Genomic DNA, 15,383 nt, shown 5'->3' on the forward strand with positions numbered 1-15,383 from the left:
TTATGGAATTTATATACTGCCACTGATTAAGGGAAAATCTATTCTCCTTCTGCTCTATTACTACTCCTATATACTTGACCTTTTACTCTCTTGTTCTCCTACTTGCAATTTCCCTTCAATCTCCCAATCGTTTCCTTTAAGAATCCTTCAGTTCCTCCGTAGCAAAAATCATCTACGTGTGTACACAAAATGCCTTCCAATTTATTGTTCTTTTTCCAAAAGAATATATTAGGTTCTAGTCTACTTCTCTCACCTTGAAGCTCCTTCACTACTTTCACCACTTTACAATACCATGCTTTTGCTGCATCCTTGAGCCCATAGACTGTTTTCTTCAACTTCCATAATCCCCTCCAACCATCTTCCCTTGGTGGCTTCAAGTACACTTCTCTTTGTATCTCGTCACCTTGTAAATATGCAGTTTTGACATCCAATGTATAACAATTCCAATTTTTCACCTTTATTATGGTTAGACAGAATTTTAAAATTTCAGCATTGCATGTGGGAGCATCCTTTTCCCACTCAGCCATTTCTTCTTCAAACCCTCTAGCTACCAATCTTGCTTTACATATCCTTTCCCCCCCTTTTATCTTTTCAGTTACTATCCATCTTGTAGATATAGCTTTTTGTCCAACATCATTTACCTCCTCATATACCTGGTTATCTCTCCAACTTAGAAGTTCTTTTTCTTTAGCTTCCATTATGCTTCTATTTTCAAATCCCAGCAACACCTCTTCATCTTCAATTTTTTCTACCTGACTATAATCCCTCAAGTTAACCCACCCTTTGTCACCTGACTGTGAGTCTCGTATATTGTACGAATCAGCCCATGCTTGGTTGCTTGATCTTTTTCCTGCAAGACCTAAAATAGTCCATTCTTCTACTTGTCCTGTATCATTGTTTATAGCCCTAACTCTATTTCCCTTTTTGAATTTTGGTATCTCTTCCATTAACTCGCTTTCTATTGACCCACTTTGCCCGTTATCTTCCACTGTTTCCTCTATCACCTCTCTTTCTATAGTCTCTTCTGTGTCTGCATTCCTTCTCTCACCCATTATCTCCTCTCCTTCCAGCCAATCTACTTTCCCTTCATTTGGGCCATCTGACCTACCTTTCACCCCATGGGATTTATCTATTCTAGCCGATATCTCTTCTGTATCTGGTGATCGTCGTTGAATCCTTGTCACATGTATCCTAGCTACTTCTCTTAAAGAATCCCCATGTTTGACTATTATTGTTTTCCCCGATACTCCCACTACCTGAGCAGGTCCTCTCCATTCATTTTCATTTTCCCTCTTATAGAATACCTCATCTCCTCCACTGCTTCTTCAAATTTATGTTCTCTGATGTTTTTGTTTAGCGCTATTCTTATTTTATTACAGGACTCATTTTTATAAATGCTTCTCTGGCCTTGTGCATTGCATTCAGTGTGTCCCTTACCATACCCTCTTCCATCCCTTTTTCTCTGCTTGCAGGACTAGAACTTTCTTCTCCTATTAGGTTAGGCAGTGAAGGGTTTTTTCCAAATACTAATTGGTTGGGAGAGAAACCTCCATTATTCATTAAACAGTTCCTAGCACTCACTACCCATTTCAAAGCTAGGGACCAATCTACTTCCTCTTCTTTCCTCCATCATCTTCCTTACACTTCCCTTGATCATGCCTACGGTCTTTTCACATAATCCGTTGCTCCACGGAGATTCTGATGCTGTGGCTAATACTTTAATATTCCATTTTTCTGCCATCCTCCTTACTTTTTCATTTTGAAATTCTCCCCCATATCTGACAATATTTTGGAGGGTGCTCCAAATATAGCAAACCAGCACTCAAAAAGTATCTTTATTATAGTTTCTGGTTTCTTATCTTTTATCCAACAGGCCTGACAATATCTCGTTGCCATATCCACTATTACCAAGAACTTTCTCTCTTCTATCTCTCCCACATCCATCGCTACGACTTCATTGAACGTTTTACTCCAAGAAAAGCCTACTACCGGTTTGGCGGGGTTTCTTTTGTATTTTTTACAAACCTCACAATTTTTAATCAGTTCCGTTAGTAACTTTCTTATTTCCTCTTTTTCCTTTTCGATTAAACCATTACTCCATTGTGCTTCCTCTGTAGCTTCCATATTTTATCTCCACTTCCATGACCAAACTGTAAATGTAATTTCTTCATTGTGTTCTTAATTTCCCTCGGATTCTTTCCCTTCCAACCCTCCAGTAATAATTCTTCTACCTTCCTCCTCCTTATAGGCACTCTTAAATGACCCTGTGTTCTTCTCTTAACTCTACTTTCATTCCCCCTAATACTTCTACTATGACACAATTTTCTTTCAAATTTTAGGGTCATACCCATTTTACTCATGGTTTGCTTAACCTATCAGCCAGGGTATATCACCTTGCCAGAATTTCCGTCTTCAAATAAAACTTTCGTTTTGTTTTTTAGTATCACAGGTATTTCTATTATTCATCTGGACTTATAAGATGTCTCACCAAAATTAAACACTTTATTAGACTCTGTCCTAGTGTCCCTCATTCTCCTCAACTCTTCCTGACTCAAATCCATGACAATACGTGCTAGTCACAATTCCCCGCAAACTGTTGATTTACACCCTGTGTCCAAAATTGCATCAACCACCTCCCATGATGCTTCCACTATTTTATTAACTTCTCCTACATAAACCTCTTCTTCTTCTGTCCCATTTTCTGTTTTTACCTTATTTTCTTCTAGTCTTGTTTCAGTTTTCTTCCTATTATGAAAATTCTGAGGACAATCCCTAGCCCAATGCCATTCTGAGCTGCATATTGCACATACTGTTACCTTCCCTTCTTTGTTTATAGGATTTCTACCACCCCTTCCTCGGTTCCATCTTCCCCGATATCTTTGGTTTTCCCTCCCTCTCCCAGAACTGGCATTGCCTTCTGACGAACCCCACCATTCCCGTTCCTCTTTAGTCCCTAATCCCTCAAATAGTCTTTTCATTGTTTGCGACACTGTTCCGTACTCTAGCTTTTCTTGCCCACAAGCCGATAATACCATTTGTTTTTGATTTTCCGTGAGATTTGCTTGCTCTATTACATGATACCCCTTGACTTCGCCTTCAAGCGCGCCTTTCCCCATTGCTCTTTCACACTCAGATGCTGCCTTCTCGTATCTAATTAAATAGTCCGCCATATTTTCACTAGATTCTCTTCTTATTAGAAGGTATCTTTTTATTCTACCGTAATTCTCCATTACCGAGTCTTTTAGATAGGCTTTATCTAGTTTCTCTAGGATTAACTTTGGACCCTCTGTACCAGTAAGTTTATCTTTATCTAATGCTTCCACTAGCTCTCGGGCTTTCCCTTTTAAGCTCATTCTCATTTCTATCGCCGGGTATTTTGTATCTTCTCCATACAACAATAGCCAATCTTCGGCTTGACCTTTCCATTCTTTGTATTCTTCTTGTATCCCGCTAAACCTAGGACATTCCCTTCTCCATCTAGTAGTCTCCCTTTGTTCACTGTCGGATCCAGGCATCTTTGATCAACCACGCTCTGGTACCAGTTTGAATTTTGGCCTAGCCTAAACTCCTTTCTTTCTCTATAAAAATGAATAATCTACCCACCTGTACGCTTTCTCCAACTCCAGTACACTTCTGAAATCACCTTAAAACACCAGCACCACAAGACTTACGACCCAAAAAACAACTCCTACCAGACAGAGAGCTCTCCCCTACCAACCACACACCACCAACACGTGCTTTCTACTGCCCCGTGTTATTGTTTACATCCTGCCGACGCCGCCGCCATCTTGTCTATGACGTCACAGCCTATGACGTCACAACACAACTTAAATACATCAACAGACACCTTCTAGAATCTACCACATGTTGTCTATATATAGGACACCCACCATATTTCAACAATGCATAAAATACCCATAACAATTATACAATATATAATCACCCATATCCTTCTTATTTCTATTTTCAGGTCTTGATACTTATCCATTTTTTCCCTCTTCTCTTCAACTCTGGTGTCCCATGGTATTGCGACATCAATGAATGATACTTTCTTCTTGATTTTGTCAATCAATGTCACGTCTGGTTTATTTGCTCATATCACCCTATCTGTTCTGATACCATAGTCCCAGAGGATCTTTGCCTGATCATTTTCTATCACTCCCTCAGGTTGGTGCTCGTACCACTTATTACTGCAAGGTAGCTGATGTTTCTTGCACAGGCTCCAGTGGAGGGCTTTTGCCACTGAATCATGTCTCTTTTTTACTGATTCTGTGCAAGTGCCGGACATTTGCTTGCTATGTGGTTTATGGTTTCGTTTTTCGTATTGCACTTCCTACATATGGGAGAGATTTTATTTCCATCTATCGTTCTTTGAATATATCTTGTTCTTAGGGCCTGATCTTGTGCCGCTGTTATCATTCCTTCAGTTTCCTTCTTGAGCTCTCCCCTCTGTAGCCATTGCCATGTGTCATCGCTGGCTAGTTCTTTAGTCTGTCTCATGTATTGTCCATGCACTGGTTTGTTGTGCCAGTCCTCTGTTCTGTTTGTTTTTCTCCTGTCTCTGTATATTTGTGGGTCTTTGTCTACTTTTATCAGTCCTTCCCATGCACTCTTGAGCCACTCGTTTTCACTGGTTTTCAGATATTGCCCCAGTGCTCTGTTCTTGATGTTGACGCAGTCCTCTTTACTTAGTAGTCCTCTCCCTCCTTCCTTTCGTGTTATGTATAGTCTGTCTGTATTTGCTCTTGGGTGTAGTTTTTTGTTTATTGTCATATGTTTCCTAGTTTTTTGGTGTATGCTGTGGAGTTCTGCCTTCGTCCATTCCACTATTCCTGCACTGTATCTGATTACTGGCACTGCCCATGTGTTTATGGCTTTTATCATATTTCCGGCGTTGAGTTTTGACTTGAGTATTGCCTTGAGTCTGCATATATTCTTTCCTGATTGTGTCCTTCATCTCATGGTGTTTTATATCCCCTCCTTCCATTATTCCCAGGTATTTGTATCCCATCTCATCTATGTGTTTGATGTTGCTCCCATCTGGTAGCTTTATCTCTTCAGTCCTTGTTACTTTGCCCTTTTGTATGGTGACTAAGGCACATTTTTCTCTTCCAAACTCCATCCTGATGTCCCTAGATACAATCCTTACAGTCTGGATTAGGGTATCTATTTCCTTGATGCTCTTACCATACAGCTTGATGTCGTCCATGAACATCAGATGGTTAATTCTGTTGCCTCTTATTATTATTATAATTCTGTTGCCTCTTATTATTATTACTATTATTATTTATTTATTTTTTTTTTATTTTTTATTTTTTTTGGTTTATCACAGTCCTATAATTCGACTGGGTGGTATTTATAGTGTGGGGTTCCGGGTTGCATCCTGCCTCCTTACGAGTCCATCACTCTTCTTACTATGTGCGCCGTTTCTAGGATCACTCTCTTCTGCATGAGTCCTGGAGCTACTTCAGCCTCTAGTTTTTCCAGATTCCTTTTCAGGGATCTTGAGATTGTGCCTTGTGTTCCTATGATTATGGGTACAATTTCCACTTGACATATCCCATATCCTTCTTATTTTTGTTTTCAGGTCTTGATACTTATCCATTTTTTCCCTTTCTTTCTCTTCAACTCTGGCGTCCCATGGTATTGCGACATCAATGAGTGATACTTTCTTCTTGATTTTGTCAATCAACATGTATGGTCTATTTGCACGTATCACCCTACCTGTTTTGTTACCATAGTCCCAGAGGATCTTTGCCTGATCTTTTTCTATCACTCCCTCAGGTTGGTGCTCGTACCACTTATTACTGCAAGGTAGCTGGTGATTCTTGCACAGGCTCCAGTGGAGGGCTTTTGCTACTGAATCATGCCTCTTTTTGTACTGGTTCTGTGCAAGTGCCGAACATTCGCTTGCTATGTGGTTTATGGTTTCATTTTTCGTATTGCACTTGCTACATATGGGAGAGAAGTTATTTCCATCTATCGTTCTTTGGATATATCTTGTTCTTAGGGCCTGATCTTGTGCCACTGTTATCATTCCTTCAGTTTCCTTCTTGAGCTCTCCCCTCTGAAACCATTGCCATGTGTCATCGCTGGCCAGTTCTTTAGTCTGTCTCATGTATTGTCCATGCATTGGTTTGTTGTTCCATTCCTCTGTTCTGTTTGTCATTCTCCTGTCTCTGTATATTTGTGGGTCTTCGTCTACTTTTAACAGTCCTTCTTCCCATGCGCTCTTGAGCTACTCGTCTTCACTGGTTTTCAGATATTGCCCCAGTTCTCTGTTCTCGATGTTGACGCAGTCCTCTATGCTTAGTAGTCCTCTCCCTCCTTCCTTTCGTGTTATGTATAGTCTGTCTGTATTTGCTCTTGGTTGTAGTGCTTTGTGTATTGTCATATGTTTCCTAGTTTTCTGGTCTATGTTGCGGAGTTCTGCCTTCGTCCATTCCACTATTCCTGCACTGTATCTGGTTACTGATTATTATTATTATTATTATTATTATTATTATTATTATTATTATTATTATTAACCAAACAAAAACTTCTTTCAGTTTTCTTCTGAAGATTGAAAAAGAAACCCACAAAATCACTTTGTAACTTGTTTACTTCTAAGTATTTACATTTAGTTTTACTACACACTCGAGTACTTTCAGGCCCTATCTGTGGCCCATTTTCAAGAGATGTTTGGGATGTTAGCTTGGGCCTTGACCCAGGCTAACATCCCAAACATCTTGAAAATGGGCCACAGATAGGGCCTGAAAGTACTCGAGTGTGTAGTAAAACTAAATGTAAATATACTTAGAAGTAAACAAATTACAAAGTGATATTGTGGGTTTCTTTTTCAATTATTATTATTATTATTATTTTTATTAAAAGGTATGCATACATTATTATTATTATTATTTTTTATTTATTTATTTTTTTTTTTGCTCTATCACAGTCCTCTAATTAGACTGGTTGGTATTTATAGTGTGGGGTTCCCGGTTGCATCCTACCTCCTTAGGAGTCCATCACTTTTCTTACTATGTGCGCCGTTTCTAGGATCACACACTTCTGCATGAGTCCTGGAGCTACTTCAGCCTCTAGTTTTTCTAGATTCCTTTTCAAGGATCTTGGGATCGTGCCTAGTGCTCCTATGATTATGGGTACAATTTCCACTGGCATATCCCATATCCTTCTTATTTCTATTTTCAGATCTTGATACGTATCATTCCCTCATCTTTCTCTTCAACTATATTATTATTATTATTATTATTTTATTCTTATTATTATTATATTATTATTATTATATTATGATTATTATTATTATTATTATTATTATTATTATTATTCAGAAGATAAACCACCATGCATATAGAACAAGTGTACATGGGACATTGACTTGAAATTCAAGCTTCCAAAGAATATGATGTTCAGTTGAAAGGAGTTACAGAAGATAATAGGAAATACAGAAAGAAGAGATCAGTTATCAGAACAGAAAAAGAAAGATAAATGAATAAACTAATAAATGAACAGATAAATAGATAAAAACTAAATAAAATATTAAAATACAAAGTGTATTGTTTAAGGAGTTTTGAAGCTCTTGCACATCCGCAGTCATTATATTGTCCAGCATTTTCAAGTTTACGGTGTGTTTTGATACAAATAATAGGGGAAATAGAAACTGACAAACATTGCATTATTTTTGTAAATACAAAAATCACTTAACCACAGTAGAAAAATGCAGTCTCTTGACAGTTGGTGTATCATTGGAATATAAGGTGGCTGGTATTTAGAGAAGGAATGCAACAGTTTCCATCCCTACCACCATCCCCAAAGCTAAGGGGTCACTTGCCTTGATTTGGAGGCCTTACCCCAGACACTGTTCTTAATGATTGCTCAAATCAGCTCCATCTTGACTCTTATAAGAAGTAGTGTTTTGCTAACCTTAGTTGACCCCTGGTATTTGTGGGGGATGTTTACCACAACCCACACATGAATAGCTAAGATATGTGAATACTTGACACCCCTCTAAAAATGCTTATAATTGCCAATTTTGATAATTCAGATACCTAAATTCCCCTCTGAAAGTGCTTATAGTATCTTGAGTTGTTTAATAGTTTTATCACAAAAAATGCATTCAGTCACAAAAATGATATGAAAATAGAATAATTAGTGAATATTTAGGAAAAATACCAGGAATAGGCAAATATCTCAGCACTTAAGTTTGCTTTATATTTATCTTATGGCAAAAAATACAGAGTAACTTCTTATTCATGAATAATAACCACTGGTTACTGATAGCTTTTCTGTATTTTCCTTTCACAGCTTGAAATGTTTGCTTTGTAGATATGCACATGATTTGTAGATATGCATATGAATAACTAGCTGTATTGTATCCCTCAGTTTATATGTTCCTTGTCTCATAAGAAAATAAGGAAACAAAGATCAAAGAGTTATATACATATACATATCTTTTACAGGAAGACCTACAAGGCTTCTTGACCAGCAAGAAGTAAATCCTGGTACCATCTGTGATATTGTTAAGTCATCAATCGGTGCATGTTTTGTATCCAGTCTGTACGGAAGTGCTGTGTGGGATTCATGTACCCGCTGGAACAGTTTTAGTGTTAAGCATGAAATGAAACTTATTGGGCATTATGTATTGCCCCAGAGAACCATTGAAAACACATTGGAAGTAGGACTGTTACACATCAAAAGAGAGCTGCGTTGTTCTTTTTCCGTTGTACAAGAAACAAGTTGTTATTGTTGCCATGAAGCCAAAGTGATTTTAAAAACATTCCCAGGACTTAAACAGAGTACGATGCTGTTGTAAAGGATCAAAGACCATACTTCAGGGAAGAAATTAGTGAAAGAGAAGTACTGTGAGAAAAAGCTGCATAAACAGGAAAAATGAAGAGAAGGTATGAATTAGAGACTGTAGCTTTGCTATTTCCTTTTGAGCATTTTTATTTTGCACTAAATATGTACTGTTATATGTACTATCATTATAAATTTTTTCTGGTGTTGGGTATGGAGAAATATATCCTATGAGACTAGCTTCTAATGATGCTTATGGCCTTAGAAATGAATCTTTGGGGGGAAAAAAAATCAGCTCTTAGACCAATTGTATTTGAATTTTTACTCTGCTACATTTTCTTTGGCTAACTTTTTTGTGATTTTGCTTGAGAATTTTGTATTACTGCAGTTTATCAGTACTGTTTCATATAGTATCGTAGTGTAACTCACAGTTTCTGTAATACTTAGGTAGAATTAAGTTTCTATAGTATGTTTCTCCAAGACTTTTGTTACCTATGCACTGTAGCGGTGAGTCCAGCTGTTCTCTCCAAGTCCGTGTAGTGATGGTAGAAATTGTCACTTATTACCTACCACTTAATAACATCGTCGAATGATTAATTTTTTAAGAATTTGCAGATTTAACATGATACTCTTGATATAGGCATTGTATTGTGATGTGTGATATCATTTTCAAAGAGTAGGTAATTCTGCAGCTTTGAGTTTACTTTCTTCATAAGATTCATTATTCTGAAAAGGTAGTCTGTACTAATCAAATCAAAATAGACTACAGGACAGTGCTGTTGGATTACATTATTTACTATTGATGCTATGTGCAGTTATTTGTAAGAGATTATGTATTGTGTTCATTTTTGTGTGTAACAGGCTCTCTCTCTCTCTCTCTCTCTCTCTCTCTCTCTCTCTCTGTCTGTCTGTCTGTCTATGAGCTTCTCTATGTATTTTCAATTAATTCTGATATACTCTGTGTGTGAATAACTCTCTCTCTCTCTCTCTCTCTCTCTCTCTCTCTCTCTCTCGTCTCTCTCTCTAATCTCTCTCTTCTCTCTCTCTCCTCTGTCTGTCTGTCCTGTCTGTGGCTTCTCTATGTATTTTCACTTAATTCTGATATCTCTGTGTGTGAAACTCTCTCTCTTCTCTCTCTCTCTCTCTCTCTCTCTCTCTCTCTCTCTCTGTAGGAGTGCTTAATTTGGTATTTGTTTATGTAATGTAGATATAACTGGGCAGAAAAAAAATAGCAACTTTGGCCATATTTTTTGCCCTGTTGAACTAGATACAGCAATATCTGTTATTATCCATTACAGTTTGGTAGTGGCAAAACAATCCTTAGAGTTATTAAGTGATGTGCCAAGTAATATAAGTACCAGTTTTCATATTAATCTGTATGGTCTGTTTGTTATTGTACCAGCAGATTAGGGAATTTTATTTAGAAAAACAAAAATGCCAATGTGATTGGGACCATAGAGAATAAATTAAGACCTTGCAGCTGTAGACTATTCCTCTGTAGAATTCTTTGTTGATCAAATTGATGAAGACAAGTTAAGGTTTTAGAATCTTTATGTAATTGTTATATTATTTAATTAGGTTTCTGAGAACTTCACACCGAATATGCATTGCTTATTGTAAGAATGTTATTTTCAAGTTCTTTTATACTTAAATAAGATTTGCCCTTGTATGTTGATATTGTAATATTTTATGTTTGTAGTTCTTATAATATGCCTTCTGTGATATATTTTACCGATGAAGGGATGTGGGTCCTATGTTTAGTTATAGCTTTTATGTTCTTGATCAGATAAGTTTTATGTATAAACGATGATGCATTTGAATAAAGTAAAGTGAAACCATGGATTGTATTATTTGTTCATAATTGTATACTGAATATTAGAGAAATGAGCATTTGACATTGTAATATTACATTTTTGCTTCTTTGAATAGTTTACAGATATTGATGCTGAACCACTGAGGTCAAACACTGGCAATACTGTTTTGACAACAAAAGAGAGAGATTACAGTGCAGTTAATGTTTGGAAAATTGATAGGTAAGACTTCCTGTGGTTCATGTAGTAAGAAGACTTTATGCACTGTTTTTCATTGATTATCAATTGATTTATTTGAGAAAATAATCCTACTTTAGAGACAGATTTTTGGATTTAATTTATTTCCCAAGGGGACCTGGATCTATTGTGTTAGTTCACATAATTCCAGATTTCTTGGAGCTACTTATTTACCATATTGGAGGTGCCTGTCAAAGATGTTGGGCAATGTGGCAGCAATGGGGGTGTGACCCCCCCGGTAGTGTGTTGTTTTGGGATGGTTACAGGTCCTCTGCTGCTCTCCAGGGCTGTGTAGACCTCCTGCTATGTTGCAGAGGTGGGGAAATTGCTGGAGAGATTTGTTGCAAGTTGTGGATGATTAATCTCATGGCTTTTACAGTGTCTCTTCTTGGTTGAAAAGGCAACAGGGACCTGGAGACTGGTCATCAACCTCTCACCTCTGAACAAGCTTGTTCATTAAACCTCATTCAGGATGGAAACCACTTATTCGGTGTTGGTTTGTCAGAAAACGGACCCTCATGCTGTCAGTAGATCTGAAGGATGTGTATTTTCTTATATCCCTCCATCAGAACTCTTGTTGGAAGTATGTACCTCTGGTTTGTCTGCGATAGGAGGGTGTACTACCAGTTTAAGTCCCTTTGCTTCAGACTGTCGACTGCCCCATAGGTATCCATGTTCAGTTCTCTCTCTGGGGTCTATTTTGGCCCAACTCGCTTGGTGTCTGGTTGGAATACTGCTGAATGCCCCCTCCAGAAATGCTTTTCTTTGCAGATGAGTAGCAGGAGATTGGCTGCACACCTGAGTGATAAATTTGTCCTGGGTGGTCTGGAGATGATTCTCACATGCACATTGACATTCTCAAATGAGCATGGTACTTACTAGTTAAGAAAATGGGCTTCTGACCTTCGTGAATATAGTAATAATAATAATAATAATAATAATAATAATAATAATAATAATAATAATAATAATACTAATATGTAATTTGATGATAGATTGAATATTTTGAGCTCACTATTAATACAATAGGATGTTTTGTAAACTGAATTAGTAGTTGCTAGATTTCTTCACTATTACGGACATATTGTGTGAGGGGCCCATACTGCATTGTAAATAATGTTATATTGTGCCCTCTCATATTTCATATATCGCCCCACTTGGTTAAAGTTCTAACAGAGTCCACTGTTTATTTGACTTGGGTGATATAACAACTTCGCTTTCTTACTGCAAATGAGGATCAGCTCTTGATGTTTGCTTTTACATAAGGTTGGTGTGGAAAATACTATACCTTCTTTGAAATGCAAACAACATGGCCAGTCAGTTTTAGTCTTGGGAGATGAGGAAATAGACTTTTGTTAACTTCAGTGAGAGAATATGAACTTTCTGAGGTAAATGAATTTTTGTACTTTGATTTCTGTCAGTCTTATCTTTGAACAGAAATGTATGTTTAATTGGGTTGTCTCCATTAACTTTCTCAAACCCACTATCCTTCTCAAGGACAAATTTTACCTTTTTCACATATTCATTTCTGTTCCATTGTAAATGTTCCTTTTCCTGTACTAACTGTAAGAGAATTCATTGTAATTGGTTAGTCTGTCTTTTGGAGGCCTGGGGGACCATGAAAGTGTAACTACTTTGAGAACGAACACAGTGGCTATGCTATAAAAAATGTTCCCTTTCCTGTATCAGGTTTGCTTATGATTATGTTTTTCTCTTATGTAATGAACAGAATGGACTGTAACTAGGTGCAAAAAGTCTTCAGGAAGAGCAATGGGGTTGAGAAAGTGATTGTGGATGACCCATTTTAATTTTCTACTTCTTCAGTTTGGAAGAATTGAAGTTATGAGTACATATATTGATGAGTGTTGACTTTGCAAAATTGGGTCCTAGTTATTGATTGTGTTGCAAAACAGTAGTGAATTACTTTGGTACTTTGAGCGACATTGGTTCTTTTCTCTTTCAGATCCAGCTTGTTTCTAACAAGTTCAGGGTAAATGAAACACACTACTTTCCATTTACTTTTTATTGACACCGCACCTTTCACAAATATACATTAGTATCCACTAACATTTAAAAAGGAAATAATGAGTAGCCACCACAGACGACGTATGTTGTGAAGTGATCACGAGCGTTTTTGGTCCTTTGTGCTATATCTTTCGGTTTCTCTTCGTACGACAAAATACGACGGCGTATCGGGTGTGGACATTAGCAGCGCTCCGAAACGAGGTGAAACGTAGAGTGCTTTGGAATGCAGCCTTAGTAAGGAGTATTCATTGAGAAGTCTAGCAGATATTTACAGCGGAATGAACAATCATCAAGATAGGAAATATCATCTACGTGACTAAACCATAAGGATTTCATAGAAAATGCCATATACATGATTATATTATACCATATATAAATATATATTCATATGTATTTATATATATATTTGTATATGATTTTTTTGTGTACATACACAACCTGGTTATAATCTGCCACAGAGCAGCATAGCTGTTTTAAAGTAGGAGAGTAATCTCTATAGAATTAAATGACTGCACTAAGACACATAACCAGTTCAAGTCTACTTCACAGTCACTCAGGTCTTTGTAGACAGAAATAGCTACACGAGAAAGAAGTAAAAGTGCAAACAGAGCTCACATTGAAAAAGGTCGGTGAAAAGGTTGTTCAAAAGGGTCATTTTAAAAAGGTCATTGGTCCACTGTAGCGAAATCTTCCCCCTGTACGTATATATTTTTTTGTTCCTAAAAGTTCACCAACACAAGCTTATAGAAATTAGCATCTCTCAGTTCCCATGGATTGTATGGGTCCATGTGTCCTCTATATATAATACTATATATAAGTAAACTATATCCTTAAATGTGTAATGCCACCATATAGTACATCATAGATTATACAACATTGGCGTCTACAGTGAGACGCCCACAATACAGCAGCTCCTTAATCTTAGTGAAGTGTTGTATTATAGTAGAGTAAATACAGTGAAACAGGTTTCAGCTGAGGGGGTTGAGATGATCACATCACATTATGAAATACAAAATAGAGCAAAAATATGTGAAGTTTTTCCTTATGTAAGGCATCAGGTGTTCAAAGATGTTTTTATTTTATTCACTGGAAATAAAACACGAACATGTCCACACCACGTGAGAAGACACGCACATGCGCTCGCACGCACACAGACACTCACAACTATGTACACAGAGAACATCGTAGCACTCTTGTTCCCCAAGGAAAATGACGAGTCAGTCAGACTAAAAGACTTGTGGGAAATGTCTCTTCTCTTTTTCAAACTGAAACGTCCCAACAGTCTCGGCTGGTGTTGCTTTCGCTCAGTTTAAAGTCTCATCTTCATCCCCGAAAGACTACATGGACATTTAATCTTTATGCGGTTAGCTATGAACTTGAGAAAAAAAAAAGGGATCTTTCTCTGTATAATGAAAAAAAGTTTTATTCTCAGAAAGTTGTCAAAGGAATTGGTTCTTGCAGCTTTCAAGTGATGGTTAATTAGTCGCAGGGTCCTTGCTCTTGCCCTGTCATCTAGTTGCCTTAATAATAAAGGGGCTTTTCTCCTTTCAGGGTATTTTTCTTAATGTCATCCTCCAAGCCCTAAGGGCAGGCATTGCCATCAATAGGCCTACAGTGACCAAGGCTTCACTAATGGGTGTTTGCAGCCTACAATTGACCACTAACTGCAGCCAATAAACATTTTAGCCTTTTACTTGACCTCCATTCCATATTCTCCAGGTATTACTTCACATTTTAACTGTGGGTTTTCCCCTAGTTGCACCCTTAGTTCCTTGTGCTTCGTTTCTTTTATTTTCTGGATCTCTTTGCCTTGCTGACCAACCACCCCAACATCTTCTTTTCTTGAGCACTGGGTGTCTGAAATTGCCCCAGTGCTAGGCTTTATAGCCTAAATTCCTTGATTGTTTCATCCAGTGTTATTCTTGATGATAAATGGTTCTAACACTAGGTTTAAAAATGTCTACACAAACACTGTGAAGCACAGAACACTGCCTAGATCTAAGAAGCATAATAGTAACCCTCTTGCTTAAAATTTAACTGCAATTGATTGTGGATAATAGAATTCCCAGATATAAAGGATTCATTTCCAGTTTATTTTGGTAATTGAAGAATCATGCCAGTGCCCAGCATTGTCCCAACTCTGTCTCTTGCTGGAAAAGGATTGGCTGGTTAGTTTAGAGGAAAAATGATCTAATTCTATCCTGTAAGGAAGATGTGGATAGGGTCTTTGCCTTCAAGCAGATTCCATAACTAAATGGTGGAGTGTTACTTCTTGTGCGATGTGTGCAACCTTGCTGCCTCAGCAGGACTGAATAATCCTTCTTTTCCCTATAATCAAACCATTGGCTATGGCACTAAGGCAATTGCTGTGTACTCCTCAGAAATATCTATGGGGACCAGTAGTTGCCACAGATAACCCACCCCTGTCAGTTAATACATGAGGATATAATCACATTTTGAAAGTGACAAAGACCTACATGTTATTGGTTCATCTTTCCACACATTGTTTGGAAG

General features: G+C 37.5%; 1 protein-coding gene across 3 annotated transcripts in view; it reads left to right on the plus strand.

Moving 5' to 3' along the window:
- LOC135194884 (NAD-dependent protein deacetylase sirtuin-2-like) overlaps positions 1-9,803 on the plus strand; it is a 28,327-nt gene extending 18,524 nt beyond the window's left edge. For all 3 annotated transcript variants that reach the window (XM_064221081.1, XM_064221083.1, XM_064221082.1), the window contains exon 9: positions 8,460-9,803. In XM_064221081.1, coding sequence (XP_064077151.1) covers positions 8,460-8,495 — 36 coding nt within the window. In that variant the 3' untranslated portion in view covers positions 8,496-9,803. The remainder of the gene's footprint in view (positions 1-8,459) is intronic.
- The last annotated feature ends 5,580 nt before the right edge of the window (positions 9,804-15,383 follow it).

This window comes from Macrobrachium nipponense, chromosome 15, assembly GCF_015104395.2.
Source record: "Macrobrachium nipponense isolate FS-2020 chromosome 15, ASM1510439v2, whole genome shotgun sequence".
NCBI lineage: Eukaryota > Metazoa > Arthropoda > Malacostraca > Decapoda > Palaemonidae > Macrobrachium > Macrobrachium nipponense.